Below are 23600 nucleotides of genomic sequence, written 5' to 3' on the forward strand. Positions count from 1 at the left end.
AGTGTTAGTTAACAATTGATAAAAAATAAAGAAAATACATAAATGATTACAATGATTTATTTTACAAAACAAAAAGAGACTGGCTTTGATGAGTACATAATATTCAACAATACAGCACAGTTCAGTTCAAAATAGGTCATGAAATTAATTTTTGTGGACTGAAGCACATTAACATGACACAAAATATCAGTCTGACATTTAGGACAGAAAATAAATTTATGATAGATAGTTTGTTTACATTTCACAGCACAACACCAGGACTTTCCCATATTTCATCATCATATACATTAGAGACAGGTGTGATTTCATCTGTGGCGTTCAAGCGCAGACTATGACAGTCGCTCACTGCTGCTTCTTCAGTCTTATTTGGCGCAACGTCTCCACCAAACTGCTCATCACTTGATGTTGAGTCTTTTGATTGCTCAGATTGAAGCCTGGCGAGTAAAGCAGATTTATTTGTTCCTACATTGTCCTGATTGTCCATGTCTGTGCCACTTTGTGTTGAGCTTCTCCCTCCATTAACTGGAGAATCAAACTGGGATGTAGGCCTCACTTCATCCGATGGCTTTTTCTGCCTCCCATCATGTACTGCTGCAGTTGCGATGCTCTCCAGACCAAAGAAGTTATTGCGGACAACGTATCGCACACACTGCAGGAGGACATTCCTCTCATGGCGGATATCTGGGGCAAGTAACTGAAAGTAGAGTATGAGAAAACAAAGAGGGTAAGAAGATGCTGTGTAAGAAGATATTTCTCAACATAATATAAGAAAAAATAGATATCGTCTCCTTACCATCTCAAGTAGAGTGGGACGGTGTTTCTGTGCCGTGTCTTGGTATCTCCCACCTCTTCCCCCTCTTTTCCCTCTGTTCCCTCTGTTTCCCCCTCGTCCTCTCCTGCCGTTTTGTTGGTTTAGAGCAGGGTCTAGCTGAGGGACTGTGCTCATCTCCATTTTATGTGAAGATGCGTCCATGCTCATACTTGGCCCTCTTTCCTGGGAGTTCATTGGTTTTGTGTTCAGTAGAAACTGGTTCTCCTGCAGAAGGTCTTTGGCTTTTTGAATAGGGCAGGCTGAAATATGAGGAAAGGGATCATTAGAACAATGCAAACAATGGAGACTGAATGTTCTGTATATTATCCTAACCTGTCAATTTTGTGTCAAGTAAGTTATGAGTGTGTTGTTTCAACAAAAATAAAAACCAACTATATTATAGCCTTTTTTGGGTTTCACTGCATTTATTGATATGGTTAAACTGTGCATGCATCAAGAACCAACCTGAGATGCAAAGGCTCACTCTCAAACATGGCTGCCAGTGTGGACACACAGGGAAAACTTATTACTTATTTTTGACACAAAACACAAGGCTCACCTTATAAAATCTCTGCCTGATTAAGTCTAATGTCGCTGCTCCATCTTTTAGTTGGACAATCTTTTTGATTTTTTTGTCTTTTTGCAACAAAGTCCATTGAGTAAATCTGTGATTTTACATCACATCACACAAGAGTTTGCAGTTACACTGCTGCCTCTATCAGGATATTGAATGTGTTTTTGGGAATGAGGTGTTTGAAATCCTTTATGCAGATTTACACAAGTGATACACTTTTCAAACAAAGCAGCAGGAGAACAGTGTGTCCCTGTGAGCTAAAATCACTGATCTTCTATATGGGCTTTGGTGCAGGAGAGAGAGCAATCACTTCCCAGTTTGAGAAGGCTGACTAACAGCAAGATAAAGCAGTGAATGAATGACCATAGACATGGGGAGGTGTAGATTGCACTGGCTATTAAGTGGCTAAAGTCCGTTTTCCCTTGTGTCCCTGTGGCAGCCATTTTATTGGTGACAACAAGCTTCAAGTGTCTCCCCACTCCCCAAAACCTGAACTGTTCTTTTGAGTAGATATACTTCATACTGGACTTTTACTTTCTTTTTAAATGGAGTGTTTCACATCCGTCATATTATATGGCTTTAACTAGTCAACCAGCATGCTGACATACAATGATTCCTATTGACATACATCCCTGCTGTGTGTAAAATGAAAACTCACTCTCTGGTTCTCCATCACTCTCACTTGAGGAGCCATAGTTTGCCACCAAGGAGCCTAAAGCAGAGCTCATCTGTTTGGGCGCCACAATCAGGCCACCGGCCCTGGACTCAGCAGCTGGATCCTCTCTATCAGAATCTGGAGTAACATTAGGAAAATGCTGAGTTTGACAGATTAGAGGGCAGTTTTCTTTGATTTGGTACAATTTCAAACATGAGTCTCTCACCATGGTCACTGCTAACCAGTGCCCCTAAGGGATCCTGGTCCTTGCCAGGTTTGGAGAGTGGTGGAGGTCTCTCTGTAGCAGTGCTGTCTGCTGGGATAGGGCCTTGATGGTTTTGTTCCTGGAACCCTCTGTTACCCCAGCCGTGACCTCGTCCTCGTCCTCGTCCCCGACCACGTCCTCGGCCCCAACCTCTGCCTCTCATTCGCCTATAAATTAATAATAAATAACAAATAAATAACATCTAGCTTTATATATAATTAATTCAAGCCTTGTGCCAAAGGACCTTAGCCCCCAAAAAACCCTCAATAGTGGCAGTGAATAGATAAAACATGATGTCATGTGAAATATGTAATTTACCCAAACTGAGCTGTTTCTAGAACACTTCCCGTCTCATGACGCACATCCATCACTTTCTTCTTCTTCTCAATATTCTGAAGTGTTGGGAAGTTTCTGGAAATAATAAAAGTCAGTATTACATTACATTTTGCAAGTGGAAGAAGACCTAACCTGCGAGATGTAATTTAAATGGCTAACTTTTAAAGCGTGGTTGCGTGAGGTGCCGACACCCAATGCACTGAGAACCGGTCAAACACATGGCTGCCAGCAGGAACATGAAGAAAAACTAATTTTAGCCACTTAAAAACTCTCACCTGACAAATCTACACCTGCATAAAACTACAATAACTTATGGTTGTTTGCCACTTTGACACAAATCCATTTTCCAGTCAGAAAATGTCGAGATACTGTGCAAACAGCTCACTCCAGCACCAAAGTCAGAAAATCTGTAATTTTACATCATTGCAGTTGTTAATTAACTGCTGCCTCCATCTGGAAGTTCAAACGTGTGACATAAACTCATCAAACAATGCAGCAGTCGAGCAGAAGCTCCTGGGTCCCTGTCAGGTAAAAACAGTGATTTTCTCCATGGACGCAAGAAAGCGAGCCATTTACTAACTACAGTTAACAGTACAGCTGGCAGTGATTATACAACCACACTTTAAAAAAAAGCTCTTTCACCTCATTCACTCTAATTAATAATAAAATAAATAATAATAATAATATTTTGTGAGTACTGACTTGCGTCTCTCTTCTCTCCATTTTGCAATCTCCTGTGGTGTGTCCAGCTTGATTCTTTTTGTTCCTGGTGCATGATTCTGTTGTCAGCGTATAAACACACAGATATTAGCAACACGACAACACTGAAATACACCGTCCACATCACATGGTTTCGCTTACATTTTTCCAGTGGATGCTGACGATCTTCTCGTGAGCTGTAAAGCTGCAGTCCGCCACAGAACACTTAGTGGAACATGATAATGGAAATATTCAGTAACATAAAAACAGGTGGGAAATAAACTTCAGATATGTTAAAGTACCTTGACGTGTTGAGACATGTGTTCGTCATACTTGTCTTGGTTTTTGAAACCGCGGTCACAGGTGTCACAGAAATGGGAATACTCTGGTTCTTTTCTATTTCTCTGCTGTGAGATTAAAGACAGAAAAGTTCAGCACAACATCGTACATGACGTATCATGGGTCACTAATGACTTCACCTTATTTCCGGAGTTGCTGGGGGGTCCGTGGTTCTGTCTCCCACCATGATGCCATTCACGACCACAGTTTTGACCTGGAGACACACACACATTTTGTAACACAATTTAACTTTTAATTATCTATTTTGTTTTGCTGTTAACTATTATAGTTATGGAGTATTGCTATTTATTGTTGTTAAATAATGTTATTTTACTTTTTTTTCAGGCTCAACTTTTAAATCAATAGCTATTTTAAATCAATAGCTATTTTAAATCACAAAAACTCCTTTCCTACAAGAAGTTAAAAACCATTCACATAATGTGTATTAATTTTTTTCCTTTATCAATTACTTAAAAATAGGCTACGTGTCTTTAAACTTATTTTTTTTAATTAGCTTTTTGGGCTCCTTTTATTCCTGTGAAGCAAATTGAATGTAGGATATTATGCTATACACATACTTGTGTTGCTGGCAGCAGGTAAAGGGATAACAATAATGATCATAAACAGTCTGTCTGTTTATGGGGTACTTTACTCACCATATGGGCGTTTAGGTCGGTTGTTTACTGGACCTGATGTACCTTGGTGCCAACCTGCCTGGTCTCCGTAGCCCCAGCAGTTGAGCTCAGAGGGCGTCTCGTTCCAACTCCACATGCCGGGGTGGAAGCTGCTAGAACGGGACTGCTGCTGGATGGAGCTCGGCGTTGGACTACCGAAGTCCGGAGGAGGGTAATGTCCAGATTCATTCATTCCTCAAGACCTTATGTCACGCCGACAGTGAACTTTATGCGAGTGACTTCGGTTTTCCACGATGTGGGGCTCACATGTGCTTGTTTTGCTCCCGTTCATTCGTCACTTCCGCTAAAACAGGAAATACATGAATAAGCACAAACCACAAGTCAAACTTGATTTTACAGTGGTTGTTGATATAGTTGATAGTTTTGTCGAAATTATATGCTCACCCGAGACTGATTTAACTGAATATGCTGTTTAAAAACGGATGTATTCATTCAAAAATATATAATTGTAGGTAAAAATAGTACCTTAAGATGGCAGTAATGAGACTATACAAATGCAAGGTGCCATTAAAACCAATAGAAGAAGAAATTCCATTATCAGGTTGCCACATCCATGAACACGTGGGTATTATATTCCTCTTTTACGTTATGTAGGTGCGATACAACAGGTGACAACTCACTTACCTCGTTTTATGTACATATGATACATTGTTTACTTTACATTATATGTTACCCAAACATGACTCAGCTAAAAAAGGTAAAGATTTTATAGTATATAATATAGATGTATGTTTTTTTTTTTGTTTTTTTTGGATTGTACACTTATATCTGTCAGATATTTTGACCAGTATCGGACCGAGACACCATGGAGGGGATATATTGACTGAAATCAACTTAAAAATCAATCCCAGCATTAAAAAATTATGAATGAAAATGCGGAACAAATATTAAAGAGAATATAGATGTATGTTTTAGGTTTTTTTTGGATTGTACACTTATATCTGTCAGATATTTTGACCAGTATCGGACCGAGACACCATGGACGGGATATATTGACTGAAATCAACTTAAAAATCAATCCCAGCATTAAAAAAATTATTAATGAAAAAGCGGAACAACTATTAAAGAGAGCTGGCAACCCAGCGGCTTCCGGTTCCACTTTCCACGCATGTGTTTCAGACGCAGTGGGAGCAGCAGCGTGGTGGAGAGTGAACGTGAAGGCTCTGTGTGCAGAGACAAACTTCAACTTTAACAAAGTAACCGAGCCGCTGCAAAAATGCTCGTGTTATTTGAGACTGCCGCTGGCTATGCGATATTCAAGGTTTGTTTCTTCTTTTTTTCCTGCCAGAGAAATGAGTTTTTTCGTAGCAGTTACTTGAGCTAGCACTACTGCTAGTTACCTCCAATTCGGGTAGAATCATATTTAAATCATACTAAAATATCAACGTGGAACAATGTAGCCCTTGTATGTGGCGATTTAGTGTCAGAATGCGCAGATCAAAGTTGTATTGACTACTGCTATATCTTAGCTGATTCACGGGTTAGCTTAAAGCTAGCAGTCGTGAGGGCCCTGTAACCACGTGTGCACACACATTGCTGGAAACTTTAGTATTACCTTTACAACATAGTGCTCACACTCAAAGTAGAAATTTACAAGTTAACCGGTACACTTACGCCAACGAGTCTTTTTCAAAGCAGACACTTTTTTTGTTTCATTAAGAAAATCATTGGTGTTTCTGATGAAACTGAGGACGTTAAATTGAATCCAGACGTCATTAATATAATGAGATACACCCGTGAATTCCATACCCTGATCTGTCAAATCGGGCGCTTTGCAAAGGGTTACTACGTGGGAACTTCGGGGAAATGGGCCCAAAGACTTTGAATCACTAGTAATTGTCTTATACCCCTCACCATTTTTTATTATATTATCTTAGCCACTTTAGGGGTGGTAATCAGAGGGCACTTCTTGATGCGATAGATTGCTCTGATACCAATAATATCACGATACAACTATTTTGTGATCGTCAATATATTGCCTTCAGTCATAAAGATACTCCGTGATATCTGACTGAATACAAAGGTGCAGGATTTCTCTATTCACAACATGGAGAACAAGGTGCATATCTTAATGTAGCTTTCTCCTGTAAACTCTCTTCTTCGGCCTAAGTTTCCCTTATTCATTTAAGCAGCACTGTCGGTGGAGACATCAAGCAGCGACGCCTGGCGAGTGATTCTACTAGGGACTGTTAGTTTATTAATTAAAAAAAAACCATTAGCCCTGGCTATTGACTATTGTATTGCATTAGGAAGGGTGACGGCACATCACCAAATGTATATATTTTGACCCACCCCATTTAACTTGGTCTTGTCACACTGCAGGTCCTTGATGAATCTAAGCTGCAGCAGGTCGACAGTCTCTATAAGGAGTTTGAAACGCCTGAAAAAGCAAACAAAATGTAAGTGTTCACAGTAGTATTAAGAGAGTTGCTATCATTGATGGGTGAAGAGGTGCTGTATGTGTAGGTTTTGACATCTGTAAATGTTTTGCTTCTTCCAGTGTAAAGCTGAAACACTTTGAAAAGTTTCAGGACACAACAGAGGCCCTAGCAGGTAATTACATGTCTCAAAACTTGACTTGAAATGTAAAATCTGTGGTCTGTGATGTATTTTTGTGTCTGATTAATACATGAGGAATATCACAGTATTCGTCACTACCACTGAGACCACATTGTTTCATATCAACAGGTATTACAGATTAGAGCTAAGCAATTAATGTTTTTCATATTGAAGTTGTAGTTATAATGGAGCAGTACTTACACTGCAAAGGCTCCAATTTAGGATTTATGCTATGCAGTGTATTTGACAGTGTTTAGTCTTTAATGTTCAAGGTTTAAGTTACAGTATTTCATATGTATAAAATTCTAATCCTTGCATTAGACTATAGAATGGTTTATATTTTAATGACTCTTCATGTGGTAATGCTGCACCACTTTTTGCACTGTAATTGTACTGAAGCTTCAGCTTAAAAAATCTCTCCAGTATCTTGCATTGGCCTGCAAAGTTGTCTAAACAAATTGATTTAACTTTGCATGTAAATATACTGAATGACAAGGTGTGAAAAATGTTCATTAAAATTGACCCAATGTTCGTTTCTTCTGCTTCTCAGCTGCCACTGCCCTCGTTGAGGGAAAAATTAGCAAGAATTTGAAAAAAGTGCTGAAGAAAGTTGTCGCCAAGGAGGCGCACGAGCAGCTGGCAATCAGCGATGCAAAACTTGGTGGCGTTATAAAAGTAAGGTGATCCGTTGTTTGCATGTATGGATACTGTGACTTGATTTTACAAGAGTTGTATCTCTAATACACTGTGGTTTACAGGACAAGCTGGACCTAAGCTGTGTCCACAGCCCTGCTGTCGCTGAGCTTATGAGATGCATCAGGAGTCAGATAGAAGGTCTCATCACTGGACTTCCTCCCAGGGAGATCAGTGCCATGTCTCTGGGCTTGGCCCATAGGTTGGTACTTAAATACAGTTTCACCCTAAAATGACTGCTGCCTGTGATTACACTTGCTGTCTGAACATAGGCTGTAGATTATCCTCAGCATTCGTCACTACCACTGAGGCAGCAGTCTCCTTCCTTATAATGTAGAACACCTGTAAAAAGTTTTCAGTATGTGATAAAACTCAACAGTCTCTTTTCCCCCTGTGTCTAGTTTGTCACGCTACAAGCTGAAGTTCAGTCCAGACAAAGTGGACACTATGATTGTGCAGGCCATTTGTAAGTATATAGTGTGTGAAAACATGACAAATAGTGGTTTTTGAGAGAACTGCATGCATTAACAAGCTAAAATTAACGTTTTTGGCATGTGGGCTTGTAAAAAGACCCTAAAATGATGATGGTTTGATTTTTGTCAAAGTCTCATTTTTCTGTTTTTGTTTTGTGTCTTCAGCTCTTCTAGATGACCTGGATAAGGAGCTTAACAACTATATAATGCGCTGCAGAGAGTGGTACGGTTGGCACTTCCCCGAGCTGGGCAAAATCGTCACAGACAACTTGGCTTACTGCAAAGCAGTCCGCCATATCGGTAAAAATAATCAGCATCTGCCTTTCACTGTTTAAAGGGGTTCTGGGTCGATTTAGGGTCATATATCCTCAAAATTAGGCAGACTTTACAGTTTTGTTTGTGGTCTTAAAATTGAGTTCCCTTCATTTCAAGCAACAAAAATCTACACGCCCCTTTTTAAAATGCATTTCGTAGCCATTTTAAGTGTTCATGGTAAGCTAAAACATTTTTCTGTTTGCAGGTGATCGCACAAACGTGGCAGGCTCTGACCTGTCCGAGCATCTGCCTGAGGAAATCGAGGCAGAGGTTAAACTAGCTGCTGAGATCTCCATGGGAACTGAAGTGTCGGAAGAGGATATTGGCAACATTCGGCACCTGTGCGATCAAGTGAGTCTGTTTTCTAATGTCATGACTCGCACTGTCATTCAGCTACTGGCGAGGTCATGTGACTGTGGTGATGATGACGACAATTGTCATTCTCCTGAAACAACATGTGGGTTTTCAGTCACTACCTCATCTGAACAGTCACATGATGCGCCTCCTGCCGTTCACCACAGGAAGTCAGTGATGACCTGATCACGATTGTGACGTGTATCTCACCTCCGTTTTCCACCTCCACAGGTGATTGAGATTTCAGAATACCGCACTCAGCTCTACGATTACCTGAAGAACCGAATGATGGCGATTGCCCCCAACCTCACAGTAATGGTGGGCGAGCTGGTCGGCGCCCGCCTCATCTCACACGCTGGTAAGTCGTGAAGAGGAACTGTGAGGGGGAAAAACAAACAAGCAAGCAGTGATGATCATGACATCATGTCTTTATCCTGAACCACTGATTGTACTAAGTCACTACCTCATCTGAGCTTACAGTGGAGGGATCCGTGTGCAGGTTCTACTCAGAACATCAGTGTGACACATCTGTCTTGTGTTACTAAGGTTCCCTCCTGAATCTGGCAAAGCATCCGGCCTCCACGGTGCAGATCCTTGGAGCAGAGAAAGCTCTGTTCAGAGCTCTGAAGACCCGCAAGGACACGCCCAAATACGGTCTCATATACCACGCTTCTCTGGTGGGTCAGACCAGCGCCAAGAACAAGGGCAAGGTGAGTGAAACCGAGTTTTGTTTCATGTCTTTGACATGAGGAACACCTGTCGGTCGCCTGTCAAGTGACTTGTTGGACAAAGTAAGGAGATATTGGTAGAAATGAAACATATAATATTGGTAAAAATTCTGCTCCCTCAAAACAGGCACATATTCAGCGGGTACTGCACCAAGGGTTTGTGCTATATCAAATTAACCCTAGATAAAAATACATTATTGCATTACAATTTATGGCTATATGTTCAAATAAAAGAAGGAATGCCATATGAATTTAAGAATTCACTCTAACACATATTTATTTTTTATACAAAGCATGAATTAAATGTACTATGTATCATGATGTGTGATGAGTAAGTTTATATTTAATTTTTTACTGATTGATTTCCATCAATGCAAAACAAATCAGTTTAAAGAAATGGCCTCTAAACTAGTTGGTTTTTACTCCAACTTCCTGTGTCTGAAATCCATAGAATAAGACCAGTTTTTTAACAGATTCAAAAAAACATAACAGCAAAGGGGAGGAGTTTCGATGCACAATGTACTTTTGGTTGTCTCATATGGGCACAGTTGTGTGCGTAAATGTGGTTTATGTGATGAGATTTAGAATATAAACATTACTCGTTTGTCTGACCAGATCTCCAGAATGTTGGCAGCTAAAGCCGCCCTCGCCATCCGCTATGATGCTCTGGGTGAGGACACAAACGCAGAAATGGGAGCAGAGAACCGTGCGAAACTGGAGGCCAGACTGCGGCAGCTGGAGGAGAAGGGAGTAAGTATAACGGAAAGATTATTTCCCAATGGAAGGACCAGTGTGGACGATTTTATGGTTTAAGGATTAAGTTTTTAAGTCATATTGCAACCAACCTGACTGCCTTTTGCCCCATTCAAGTGATTAAAAAGTAGTGTCCTTTAGCTGTCAAAGGACAATAAAAACCCCTTCATAGAGCCAATGTAATATAAAGGCTTAATTTTTGTTGATAAATCTCACTAAATTCTGGACTATGAGGTGTTCTAAAGTCCTAATCACAACAGATTTTTCCAGTCACTGACAAGTTTTGTCAGGTTGACTAAACTCCTGATCTGCAGTTGGAAGTCATTGAACTGCACAGTGACTTTCATTCTAACTTGTGCTCAGTCTTGTTTACATATCTACGTGAAAGACTTAAGAACCACCCGCTCATCAGTGATGGACCATGCATCTAATTTTCATTATGCCTTTTTCCCCCCTCACAATTTTTTTACAGATCCGAAGAATCAGCGGAACGGGCAAAGCTATGGCAAAGGCAGACAAATACCAGCACAAGAGGTGAAGAGTCACTAATGGCTCCTTTTTAAGTTTAGATATATTTTAACATGTTTAAATGCTAAATACCCATATGCTTTTCCTTCCACAGTGAAGTAAGAATATACGATCCATCTGGGGATTCTACTATTCCCTCCACCTCAAAGAAGAGGAAGTTTGAGGAGGTAGAGGAGGAAGATGAGGAAGAGACAGTTGAAACGCCCGTGGTCAAATCCAAAAAGCCCAAAAAGGAACCAGTAGCAGAAGGTGAGCAAAAAACAAGTCCTTTGTCTCACAATCACCACTGCTGCTCATAATTATTGGAAGTGTTTCAACTCCTGTCTTTTTTCTCCTTCAGAGGAAGAAGCAGAAGCAGAGGAGACTCCCAAGAAAAAGAAGAAGAAAAAGGACAAAAAAGCAGAGGCTGAAACGGAGGAAGCAATGGCTGAAGAGGAGCCACCAGTAACAGAGGTGAGTGATTTTTTTTTTTTTTTCCCCAGCTCTTTAGATGAATGTACAGAGTTTTGACAAGTGTTTTTAATTTTGGGTACTTTTTAAAACCAACTTTTTTTCATTTCAGTCAACGAAAAAGAAGAAGAAGAAAAAGAAGATTAAGGCAGAGGAGGAAGATGACTAAAGATGAATGATTCACATATGGTTGAATGTGTATATATATTTTCTTTTAGTGTTTGTCATTTTAGTTTGTTTTACATTTATATCAACACTGATAAGTGTCATGTTTCTTGAATGAGAAGACATTTATGAAGACAACTAAAACTAGTGCGACTTTTTTAACTGTGGTCAGAAATCCCACCACATGCTCAATCATGAAATGTCCTGGGTTGGTTGTTTTATTTTGCCCTTTATTATTCAACACATCTGTATCAGACATGTATTAAATTCAGCTTGCAGCAGTTGGTTGATATTTCTTAGTTCCCATCACAAATTTTTGAACCAACTTAAGACTGGACATCTGCTCTGATTGAATAAACACTTGGCTGTATATTTGGCATTTGGTTGATTACAGTGGACTTTATGCAAACATTGTTTTTATCACATCTTTAGTCAATGTTTTGGAAAATGAGTTTGCTATCCGGGTAATGGTCTTCCCTGCTGCCACATTACACTTAAACTACTTCAGTCTTCCCTTCACAAAAGACAAACATTAACTTATAACTTCCATAAATTCAGATTTTACTATAGCAGCATTACTTGGTCTGGTTGCTCACAAATGTGGGCAAAAACATAACTTCCTTCCTAGTGTTGTAAAAAAGGCAATCACAAAATTACAAAGTAAAATGAAAAGATGAATTAACTTATATTCTAAGCCACTATGCCAAATTATAAATCAAGGCCAGCCATGGTTGAGTTAACCTAAAATTTCTACTGCTCTATTAATTATAAATAACATTTCACCAGCTGTGACAGTAACAGAACCACTGTTGATGCTTGTCTTATTTAATGCTCTTAAAAAGGTTACATGTAACTATTCTGGCTTTTTCACATGAACACGCTCACAGCTGCACTGAGTCATGATACTCAAGGATCACCATCATGAACTCAAACTTTGTGAAAAAGGATTTTAGTGCAGATTGAGCTTCATTGTCTGGATACAATCGTGTTTTGTCTCATACGCTCCAACTCTCCATCCAGTACATGTCAATGTACACTATGCTCTTCATTCATCTTTGACAAACATGTGCAACTACACACAAACGTTACAGATTAAACAGACTTAAATCCTAGACAACCTTGTGAGATGTGTACACAAAGCAAACCGACACACCCTAACAATGCAAACATGATAAAAACACTGAAGCGCACTCTTGTCCACAAAACACCCATTAACCAATTCTTTTTGCAGTACATACATTTAAGAAACTAACAGTGAAAAGTAACGCACAAGATTAGCTGTGTGCACACGGCTTGAGTTGTGTGAACTGTCTTTTCCAGCTGCAGAGGGCAGCAGTGAGCACAACAGTTCAACCATCTTGATAGACCATTGTCCTTTTACAGTGTTCAGTGTTATTTTCCAGTGAGTTAGAAATAGGAGTTATTGTACGTGCAGCACATGTCTCCTTGTAACCAAAATACATGTGTGTATTTCACTGTTTTTCTAAGGGTGCGGGCATGGAAAGTTTCTGTAATCCTTTGAGATATACACTATGCCCACACATATACGCACGCACACAAAGCCTCAGGCATTGAGCAGCTCATCTGCAGACCGTCCAATGGCATCTGGATTGGAAAGCGGGTCCAGGTCTGCGAATAGGTTAAACCAGGCAGACATGTCTTTGGATCCACCTGGAGGAGCAGCTGCAGCTGCAGCTACACACACACACACACACACACACACACACAGTATTATTAACATTAAGGAAGCAGAGCTGTAGTTTCACAACAATTATAAAATATCAGTTGGATGAACGAAGTTAACCATGACTTTTAGTCTTGTATAATTTGGAATTCATGCAGAAAAACCAAAGATGGAAAAAAAAAACTCTCAGCTGTCTGCATTTGCGTCATCTCTCCCTCACTCCGACATCATGGAAAAGTCTCAGGGTCAAATGTGTGTTCATTAGAGACAAAAAAAATCAATAAATTAATGGTTTCCATCAAAATCAGCTGGGGAGGCTGATAGCTCCATCTCAGGCAATCATTTTGTTGTTTTCAATAATTTTAATACATCCATAAGCGGGAAAAAAAACATGCACGTGTGGATTACTGGACTGAGTTATTCTGTATTAAACACTGATGTTACACATGCACGGAGACATATGTTGTCCTTTGTATTAATCCTTTCTACTAATCAAATCACAAATCATTAAATATATTATGATTTGAAAGACAATTTCAATTTCATCATTGAATCAAAGATTCCCATTCCTAGTGACTAGTTTATCATCATAACAACAGATAAAAAAAAAAAGGACCTTACCATTAACAGCAGAACTCTGAGCCCACTGGGCTGATTGGCCTTGATCAGGCGAAGGCTGCATGGGCGGAGCTTTGAACATCGGTGGGGTTGACCAACCTGAAAGCACAAAGGAGGGGAGATGCAGTGATACAAGATGCTGCTGTCCTTTCTGTTACTTATGCTGTGTCACAAAAAGTGACCGCTCAGTGTGGTGCAGTGAGCACATCTCTCCAACAGAGAGTGCTGTGTGTCTGACCTGTAGCACTCAGACTGTGATCCAGCAGCTGGGAGGGAAGGAAGCCTGCAGGGCTGGGCTGACAAGCTGCTTGCCCACCAGTCCCTGCCCCTGTGTCTTCAGGAGGAACTCTGGGAGGCTCAAACACCCCAAAAGCATCCTGCCACTCTCTGCTGAACTCATCACTGGACCCTGGACCTGGGCTGAGAAGATCTTTGAGGAAAGCCATGTCACCCCTCTCACGCTCCTCCTCTTCTGGTCTCAGCCCCATTCCTGCAGATAGAGGTGGACATTCTAAGAGGAGACCATCACACAGAGGGGAGGGGGGAAAATAGAGGGTGGATTTATAAAACGAAACTAACTGAACAAGACATCTGCACACAGGAGAGATGAAGCTTGAGTTTGACCATGGTAAAGAGAATATTAGAAGAGAAAACACCAACCCAAATGAATAAAATCAAACCATACTACTAGTCCAGAGTAAACACTGCTTGATGCAGGTCTCCAACATTAACAAGTAATTTTTATCAGTTCAAGAAAATACAGTGCACTCTAACATTTTTTGAGACTTACAATATGCCACAAAACTAGGTCAAGACCAACAGATTTGTTTGAAATAAACTTTCTTTCAACTGAAAAGTTGGAAAACACTTGGAATGCGACTGAGACACGTGCCGTTAAAACTGGAGTAGACAGGATCACTAGAAAAACAGTTGATGGTGGAGTTTCTTCTGCAGGTTGTTGAAATACTAACACAGCACTCTTTTCTTGCATGGCAGGTGACCTGAGAGGCTCCGCCCATATTGACACAACATGGAGATCTTCTCAAAACACTGTTATCATTCCAAGTTTAAGAAAGAAAAATGGCTATGCAAGACATTGGTTACCTTATGTGCATTCACTGAATCCTGTCCAAGTTAATCGCAAATTAATTGAAATCTCAATACGAATTGATGAAATGATGCCATTGTTTATCTAATGTGGATGTGCATGACTTTGCACACCTTCTGTTCACCGTAATCCTTCCCATATTAAAAGGGAGGCTCAGATGTTAAGCACATGCTTAATTGTTTGTCCTGAATGACACAAAGTGATGGGAACGAAGCTTCTTACATCAGTCAGACAGACTGAAATCAGACTTCAGGTTAGAAAGGAAGCAGAGGTTAAATCCCAGGAGAGAAGAGGCAGCTTTCAGTGTCCAACCAAGCCAAGTCAAAAAGGTAGAGCGGAGAACCAGTGAGGCAGCTTGAAGTTAGAGGTCACAGATGGAAAAAAGAGCAGACAGGCAGCCAGTTTACCAGAGGCAGGCAGGTGAGAGAGGCTGGACTGGAAATTTCCAGAGCCCCAGGTTTCACTCTGGTCTCCAGAAGGAGACAGGAGCGGAGGCTGCAGTGGGACATTCGTCAGGGTCAGGAGCTGTGACTTTGGTTCATCACAGGCCATGAGCATCAGGCTGTCGTCAGAGGCTGCTGCTGCTGCTCTACTCTGATCCAGCGAGGCTGGAGAGGATGTGATGGCTTTTTGATGTGCTGAGATCAAATGTGGATCCAGTACAAGATCAAAATTGTCAAGAAACCACAATGTACACACATGAACTGCTGAGCACAGGTACCAAGCACTCATGAACAACACTGTTTCTATAAAGCTTCTGATCACACACACATACACACTTACCAAAGTCACTGCTTTTGCTGTTTCCATCATCACTGTCTGTGAGTTCTAAGGAGAAGAAGCGTCATGGTTATTCATTTAATGGGAAAATTAACCCATTCAATTAAATTATTAAAAAAATAATTAATAAAAGAATACAACCCAATAAACTCAAGTAGAGGTTGACCAATACAAGGTTTTTCTATGCTGATGCTGACTTTTAGAAATTATATAATGTATGATGCCATTGTTTGACCTATATATTCATCTGTTACTGTTTGTCCTCCATCTGTAAACTATAACAGTTTAATAATAAAGGACAACCAAAGTTGCTCAACCTAAATTAACATTTATTGAACAACACTTATTGTCTGTCTCTCCAATCTGTATTGTTTCTGCACTACAATTTAATTAGTAGAATTTTAGTACAGTACATACTTGTAGCAAAGGCACTTCCTGATGGTTCGTCATCATCCAAGGATACCAGACTGAGGAAAAAAGAAAGATAATTTGATTCCTTTAATGATGAGAAAACATGAGCATGATTACATGATACAATCTTTACACTTTTATTGAATAATCCACACGTGTGTTGAATGTGTTGTCACCTGTCAGTGTTGCTCTGCGGAGCCTTCTTTTTTTTATCTTCCTTTTTGGGAGAGTCAAGTATCTGATCCAGTGGATCCCTCAGGTCCTGCAGGGAATGATCAATGCTTGTAAATGTCATGTTAAGACATGCATTAACAAATAACTAACTGCAACAGTCACGATAAGTCTTCAGGTGTATGAACAACCTTGAGTGTGGTGAACTGGTATGGTACGTGTCCTTGGAAGGCCACGTGGATTCCAGACATGGCGTGGGCTGTCTTCTCCCAAAAGTGCAACAGAGTGGTCTGCATTGACATGAAGACATAGACATGATAAACACAGACGAGCAAAAGGGTCAACAATAGAGTTGGGTGCTGTTCACATTTGAATCTTGAGTTCAGTACTTATCTCTTTTGGTATTAAAGAAAAATGTCCAAGTCAGTGTAACAGTGAGCATTGGAAGAATTTGGGCATCATTTATATGATTACATACAAATGTCTGCCTTTAAGGTCCTTTAACTCCCCTTTTCAAGATACCTTTTTCCTGATTCGTCTTTTTCCCTGATTCCTATTTTTAAATTCAATTTTTAAATCGATTGCAAATTGCTGTAATTATTTAAATACAAATCTGTTATATTGCCGTCTTGTGGAGTATTTAACAAATTACAAAATGTAGCATCCTTGATGTTATTGCTATAATGACAAAATACTATTACAACATGACTGGCTGATTGGATATGTGCTTGGATAGTCGTGCGTACAGCCGAGTGTAGGTCAGCAGAGTAGAGTGTAGTCAGAAACACACCTGGTAGGTGCAGAGGGAGTGGGAGAGCATGTTGCAGCGGCTCGCTCCCAGCATGTCCACCTTCTGGCACACATCATTCTTCAGCTTCTCAAACTGGCTCTTTGACCCTCTGACCTGGGTTTGGACCTGTCGTCAAACAAGACACAAATACGGGTTATTACATCACTTGTGGAGAGGACTCGTCCACAGTCTTAAATTTTAGGGAAAATTCCTTGTACCTTGCGGAACTTCTCCAGCTGTTTGTAGGTGTCTGGGTCCAGTTCTTGGGATATGTCTTTCATCCAGAGCAGAGCTCCTCTGTACTCTGTCCGGGCCTTCTCCATACGACTGACTGTCAGCAGTGTGTCAGCGATGGCACGCTGTCTGAAAGTCTCCACTTCCTGGTGCAAACGGTGTAGTGGTGCGCGAAGTGCCATCCTTTATTAGAAAAAAAGAAGGTGTAGTGGATTAAAATGGGAAAAAATATAATTATGTATATTGGTTTCATTTTTCGCTTGCTCTACTGCTGCTGACCTCTGCTTGGCAGAGGTGCACAGGGCCTTGCTAGTGGCGTCCATCATGTTGCCAGCCTTGGTGCGATCATGTTCGCCCTGGAAGCGCAGAAACAGGCCAAGCTCGTTTTCCTCCTGAGACAAGCCTGTGGTAGAAGGAAATGTCACCTCCATGACAAAAATGTGTAAAAGGACAAAAGCCAACCATCACCCCCGGTACATTGCTTTTGTTGGCTTTCACATACCAGAACATAGTAAAGATGTCACTAACACAGTCAGAACCATGTTTTCTCAGAATATCTAAAGACTCAGATGATCATTAAATCCTTCTTGAGAAAGATCTTGCAGTCCAATTTACAACATTCAGCTTCCCAATGCATAGGTAGTATTTTTTCAGGAAACAAAATACTACCTATGCAAACAGATAGTACGTGTGTGTGTATTATTGACTCTCAAAATAAGTTACTGGGGACTGTCACTCACGTGTAATCCTGTGCTGGTACTTCTCAATCACTTTCAACAGCTCTGTGCACGTGGCCTGAACCGAGCGAAAGAACTGTGGAGACAAATCAGACGAATGATGAGCATGTGCTGGTGCATTTATAAATACAATGACCTCAGTTCGTCTCATTATCAGATAATTTATACAAGAAACTGAAATTTGGGATGCAATGTAAACCAATCGCTGCCTGCACCAGAGTCCATAGAGAAAATCAGCTATTTTTCCATCAAGGCACATAGTAGTTTTTGATCCACTGCTGCCTTTTTCAGTACATTCAAATGTGTTACTTTGTGAATTAGGTGTATGAAATCCTTCATTCTGATTTAAATAAGTGACGCAATCATATTAAATGAGACAGGAGTTAACCAGCAATTCCTGCAACCATGTGAGCTAAAAACACTAAATATGCAGTCAGTGCTGACTATGCGTCAATATTTCTATCATTTTATTCATTCTTCTATGTCAAAACCTCACATCTTCATTAGTCAGTAAGAGATTCTGGTGTTATGACATATGGCTGACAAGATTTTACAAAGCTTCCTCCGCAGGATTAAGAAAAAACTACAACAAACAGCCACTATTATACTTTGTGATTTAATGGCATGAAGAGGAAATTTCTCCTGCTTCTTGTACCTGCTCTAAGGCAGATGTTACACTGTAAGAGTGCAGGAGGTATCAGACGGTGTGGGGTTATAGATTAACTCCAAAATCAACAGTCACCACCTTCTGTCTATGTGCCTCAGCAGAAGCCAAACACCTGTCTGAGTCAGACCCTTCGCTACTAACAGGCTACTGCACACGCACTCTACTTATGCTTGTTAGGGATATATGAGCAATACTCATCAGTTAGAAGAGCATCTGCAGGCAAAATGTTGTACAAGTAAGTACAGCAATGAGGCAGGGGGAAAAAAAATAGTCATGAAGTACAAGTCCATTAGGCAACCATCACTAGTTTCATTAATTAATTAATTTATTTATTTATTCTTATCTTATTGTCATCCAGAGAATGTAGCTTTCAGCCAGGTGATTTATAGCTGCAGTAATGACTGGAAATGTTTTTTGATTGTTGACTTTCATATCCAGGTTATTAGACAAATGCAACAGATGATTGTGGGAATCTCTTTCCTTTATACTCGTATTTTTTAGATTTCAGCAGGTAGGTGTAGTGGAACAGCAAACAAGGGCACCCACTCTCTTTCTACATCGCCCTGCGATTGGTCAAAGCTTCTCATAATGCCCCAGATTTAGTTGTGAGGCTGAAAACAGAAGCAAGATGAGATGCAGAACTGTCATTCTCTCTCAGATCACATGCTTTTTTATGCTGGTGAATTTTATGGAATTATTGATCTATCACAAAACAATTGCATACTGTACATCAAACAGAACTGAACTGTTCTAAACATTATACAAAAACGCAGTTTGTAAATGCACTGAGGCAATATTGTGTTAAAAAGCTGATAAAATCAGGTCAATTGTGAGGCAGCCATGCAGCAGCGGCTCCAAATCTAATCAGCCCTGGTGATTTCAGTGCTCTGCTGCTGGCTCACACACTGCTCAAAGTCACCATGACATGGGAAGGAAACAGAAGAGAGCAATCGGATCTGCTCCTCAAAAGGTTCTCCTGCCTTTTGCAATTTTCTTGTCATTCCTTTCTTCTCATTTTGTTTCTGTCTCACAAAAGAATAAAGAGGCTCAATGTTATTCCAGAGCAAACAAAAGCCTCTCAGTGAAACTCTACCGTGTCCCCGTCTCACAGGACTGCACAGCAGCCACAACTAAATGCCAGCCCGGTTTCAGCCAATACAAACCATCATGAGGCATGAATGTGGCAGAGGGACACCCTGTCCCCTGCTCACAAAGCTGTCATGTGGTGTGGGACATCTCATGTCTAATTACAGGTATTAGAAATGGACAGAAAGAAAAAAAGCTCTGCAAACAATAGGCATTTTGTTCCAACACGCTCTAAACATGTAGATATGAACAATTCAACTGTGCAGCTACACTTTACTGTAGAATGTGAGCTTGTTTACAACAAAAATCTAATTTCATTTTAGTTTTAGAAAAATTATTTTGAAAAGTAAAAATGTCACAAATTAAAAATGTTTTCATTTAATTTCAGCTCACCAATATGTGCAGTAACTGTACTTTATATCTGTGACCAGAAAGAAGCAGTTTGTTTTATCAAACCATTTTCTTCTCAGTTTGTATATTTTCCATAATATGTTTTGAAAACACCAACACATTACATTACATTACATGTCATTTAGCAGACGCTTTTATCCAAAGCGACTTACAATGGTAGCAGTAGGTTACACATGTAACCTACTGCTAACAGTATACGCTTATTTAAGCTCTATTTTAAAAGCTAGGTGATGTTTACACAGAGTGCGATATTTATTCAGCAGCTTTTTTGTTTTTATAGACAACTCATTTAGCTTTTCACTCCATCTCATTTATCCAATAGATGATGTTACTTGTTACTGGATTGGACATTAAAGCACCTCGTCATGTTTCAGACGTCTACAAGCTGTTTTTTTTCCCAAAACATTTTCTCAGATGGTTTGTGGATAAGGACTTGTTCATTTCATCCCCATTCATCATCCTGAAGTCATTTTGACCACTTGGTGGGGTTGGAGAAGTACATTTTGTGGATAGGACTCTATAGTACTATTGTACTACTACTTCCAACACGTGTGGAGAGTAGGCAGGATCTGTGCATTCAAACATTTCAAAACAATAATTGAATGAGAGCTGACTAAAAGTTAGGTAAACAATAACAAACAGCTTCACCTTTACAAGCTCAACAGAAAGACAGAGGAGGAAAAATTTGACTGCATTTAAAGCCATTTCTGGTTTGCTGTTGTGCTTTCATTTGAAACAATGGCTCAGAGCGTACATTTCCTGTGGTTCTTGAATAGGAAAAAGAAACCAAACATGCTTTGCTGCAAGTGGCACGATGGCCATCACTTTAAGAATACACTGAGTAATGATATGGGAGGTGTACTGTCATCTTAATAACACCTACATGGTGAAATGTAAGCACAGCTGTGGTGGAGGAAAGTCTTAAATTGCATCCTTTCCTGAACTTCCTACCTCGAGTTTGGCGTCCACATCAGAGTCAGAAGCCACCACATACTCGTCCTCCTTCTTGCCTGTGGCTTTGATTAAGACCTGTTTGGTCTTCCAGAACTTCTTCTGCATGCGGGCCATCACAGAGCTGTCCTCTCCCAGAAGAGCTTGGCCGCCGCTCAGTATGTCCCCTGCGAACCTGGACCCAGAGCAGCGGAGCAGTTATTACCCGAGCTTGGATTTAGTATTTACTTGTATAAACAATGCTTTATCATAATGATAGTGCTAATGTTAAAAATAAAATTTACACGTACCCGTCCATCATTGGATTTTTGCCTTGTTCTGTGTTAAAAGGAAAATTTTGTTAGCCAGAGAAATAAATTAAACATAAAATGTTTCTTTGTTATAAATAATAATAATAATAATAATAATGATGACAATAATAAATATATAATCAATAAATAAATAAATATAAACAAATGAATTAAGTGAGTTCACACAATCCACACGACTTTCTGTTTCTCAGTATAGCAGTGTTTATTTATCATGTTGACCGGTTCCAATGCTGCACAAAGGAAGTGCTTTTGCAATAGCAACATTGTGCTAGTAAAATGAGACAACTACAAACAGGTTAAAGTATGACTGAAAACACAAAGACGTGTCAGCAAAGAAAAAACCTGCCAGCCCCTGCTCTGCTGCTATACACTCACAAATACTCCCTCAGTCAGATCTAAAAGTATGTATGTAGTTGTAGGAGCGTTTTTTAAAAGGACACAACTTATAAATGTTACATATATTCTGTTCAAAAAGACTAAATAAAGGCAGAATAATAACACCAATAACAAAAATCAACGCAGCTTTAAGGCTGAAAGCTGCAGTCCAGTATGAGTATAAATAATCTATTTGAAATTCACAAGTAAGGTCCATTGTGTAAGAAAAAGTAACATCTAGTGGTGAAAATGCTGAATAGAACAGAAAGAAGGACTCCTCAGCTCAACCCCTGCCTTCCCCAAGCATATCAGGGAACTACAGCAGCCTTAACATACCAGAAAGGAAATTGTTGTCAAGTTGACACGCTTGAGGAGTTGTACATTAGCTCATGAGTTTTCCACAGTCCCTTAATGTTTTTTAAGTTGGTTTTCACATCATGTTTGATGTTCTCTGTTTGCATAGTAAGCTTCTGCTTCAGAAAATATGCTCAGACTGGTTTGTACAAGATGGTGGCCTCTGTAAAGCAAGGACCTTACCTAAAGTACAAGTCCATAATTCTCAAGCTTCTTCTGGTGGAAGACCGGAGTGCGCATAAAATTAAGCAAATAATAAAATAATTACAATAATTTAATGACTAATAATAATAATCAGAGTCACCTATCTCTCACTCCATCTTAATCTAATTTGGCTATACCAGTGTCTGAAGTATATGTGAGGAAGAGGAGGATGATGAGATGGCAAGTTCTCTTATTGGGAATACATCTGCCTCTTGTGAAAACCCTTTAGCTGACTTTGCTCAGCCTATTTACACCACTGTATTTTAAAATTGACAACAATAGTGTTACTTCGAGAGCACAATATTTTCTAAAGGTGGTACTTGGTGTAGTAGGTTTGAGAACCACAGCATTAAATGATTATTTTTATTTGTACAGCAACAATACACTTATACTCATGTGCAGTATTTTGAATTTATGCCAATAAACCCTCCTAAATATCACACACTGGACTTATAATGAATGTCCTTTCAATCTTTAGACAACTAACCCAAATAAAAGCATCCAGGGCACCACTGTGTAAGATTATCTGAATTCAGGGATTTCTTTAAAGTAAAAAAGCACTGAACAATTGACGAAGATAAGAGAAAATGACTGACTTGTATTTTATTTAAAGGTAGTACAAGATAATCAATACTGGTTACGGTTACTGTGTATACGGCTTTCCTGTTGAATTTCAGTGAGACAAATTATGACATCACCAACGGAGCTGGCAGCTGTTTTTCCAACAAGGCAGTTATAATTCAGTTATACACTATTATCTCAGGTTATCTGCACACTAGACACAAAGCAAGCGGTGCTAAAGGCTAACAGGGCTAATCTAACATGGTTCCTGGAGCAAGGAACAGACACCTGCGACTTCAGGGAGTCAGGAGAGCAGAGAGCCAGCCAGCTGGCTGTCGAGCAGGTGTTCAGTTACAACAGAGAGAAGGAAATAAACGAACTGTCACCGTACCGCTTATCAGTATTATTAAATTAGTTAATGGCAACGTACTAAAAAATTAAATACAGATTATTGTAGTCGACAAAAACCTGAGAGAAAACGTAGAAGACATTGTATGCTAGCAGCAGTTTAGCTATGATGAGGGGTCGTGGCCAAATTTGGCATTTGACATTTCGTGATGTTAACTTAAACGTCACACAAAAACTATTGTCGTTTGTATTTTTCCAATGACGCAGTTAATTCGAACGAACGTTTTAATTCTTACCTTGCTTTCAGTTGTGTGCGGCAGTAAGAGCATCTATGCAGCGTAGCTCGGCTAACCTCCTCTCCCAGCTGCCGTCATCATCATCTGAGTCACAGGAGACGGAACAGGATA

At 39.9% G+C, this 23600-nt stretch overlaps 3 protein-coding genes and 3 non-coding genes across 11 annotated transcripts; 4 read left to right on the top strand and 2 right to left on the bottom strand.

The window, feature by feature from the left end:
- Positions 1-41: 41 nt before the first annotated feature.
- Positions 42-6742, bottom strand: nufip1 (nuclear FMR1 interacting protein 1). The gene is made up of 11 exons (XM_044014457.1): positions 6667-6742; positions 4336-4657; positions 3820-3893; positions 3643-3747; positions 3503-3565; positions 3344-3420; positions 2624-2716; positions 2267-2472; positions 2044-2178; positions 794-1071; positions 42-694 (listed from the first exon to the last, which is right to left on the bottom strand). The coding sequence occupies exons 2-11, from the start codon at positions 4544-4546 to the stop codon at positions 242-244; spliced, it is 1695 nt and encodes a 564-aa protein (XP_043870392.1). The 5' UTR covers positions 4547-4657; positions 6667-6742; the 3' UTR covers positions 42-241.
- nop58 (NOP58 ribonucleoprotein homolog (yeast)) lies at positions 5474-11762 on the top strand. The gene is made up of 15 exons (XM_044014467.1): positions 5474-5635; positions 6697-6773; positions 6875-6927; positions 7484-7608; positions 7692-7828; positions 8028-8092; positions 8265-8399; positions 8620-8765; positions 9000-9126; positions 9315-9478; positions 10112-10246; positions 10722-10783; positions 10872-11026; positions 11118-11230; positions 11340-11762. The coding sequence occupies exons 1-15, from the start codon at positions 5591-5593 to the stop codon at positions 11394-11396; spliced, it is 1596 nt and encodes a 531-aa protein (XP_043870402.1). The 5' UTR covers positions 5474-5590; the 3' UTR covers positions 11397-11762.
- Positions 6963-7050, top strand: LOC122765654. The gene has a single exon (XR_006359993.1). It is a non-coding gene; the product is annotated as a small nucleolar RNA SNORD70 (small nucleolar RNA).
- LOC122765656 lies at positions 8825-8906 on the top strand. The gene has a single exon (XR_006359995.1). It is a non-coding gene; the product is annotated as a small nucleolar RNA SNORD11B (small nucleolar RNA).
- Positions 9167-9247, top strand: LOC122765657. Its single transcript, XR_006359996.1, has one exon. It is a non-coding gene; the product is annotated as a small nucleolar RNA SNORD11B (small nucleolar RNA).
- Positions 11763-12201: 439 nt separating the features above from the next.
- On the bottom strand, positions 12202-23578 carry ical1 (islet cell autoantigen 1-like). 6 transcript variants are annotated; one of them, XM_044014434.1, is made up of 15 exons: positions 23490-23578; positions 21331-21358; positions 21041-21215; positions 17929-18001; positions 17468-17591; positions 17173-17371; positions 16955-17080; positions 16356-16454; positions 16170-16255; positions 16000-16049; positions 15586-15630; positions 15210-15440; positions 13933-14184; positions 13698-13793; positions 12202-13093 (listed from the first exon to the last, which is right to left on the bottom strand). In XM_044014434.1, the coding sequence occupies exons 2-15, from the start codon at positions 21339-21341 to the stop codon at positions 12957-12959; spliced, it is 1704 nt and encodes a 567-aa protein (XP_043870369.1). In that variant the 5' UTR covers positions 21342-21358; positions 23490-23578; the 3' UTR covers positions 12202-12956. The 6 variants fall into 6 exon arrangements, with proteins under 6 accessions (XP_043870369.1, XP_043870360.1, XP_043870352.1 ...); XM_044014425.1 differs by having other exon boundaries at positions 12202-13081; positions 13933-14205; XM_044014417.1 differs by having other exon boundaries at positions 12202-13087; positions 13933-14205.
- Between the last annotated feature and the right edge of the window lie 22 nt (positions 23579-23600).

The sequence above is a fragment of the Solea senegalensis genome, linkage group LG2 (genome assembly GCF_019176455.1).
Source record: "Solea senegalensis isolate Sse05_10M linkage group LG2, IFAPA_SoseM_1, whole genome shotgun sequence".
Lineage (NCBI taxonomy): Eukaryota > Metazoa > Chordata > Actinopteri > Pleuronectiformes > Soleidae > Solea > Solea senegalensis.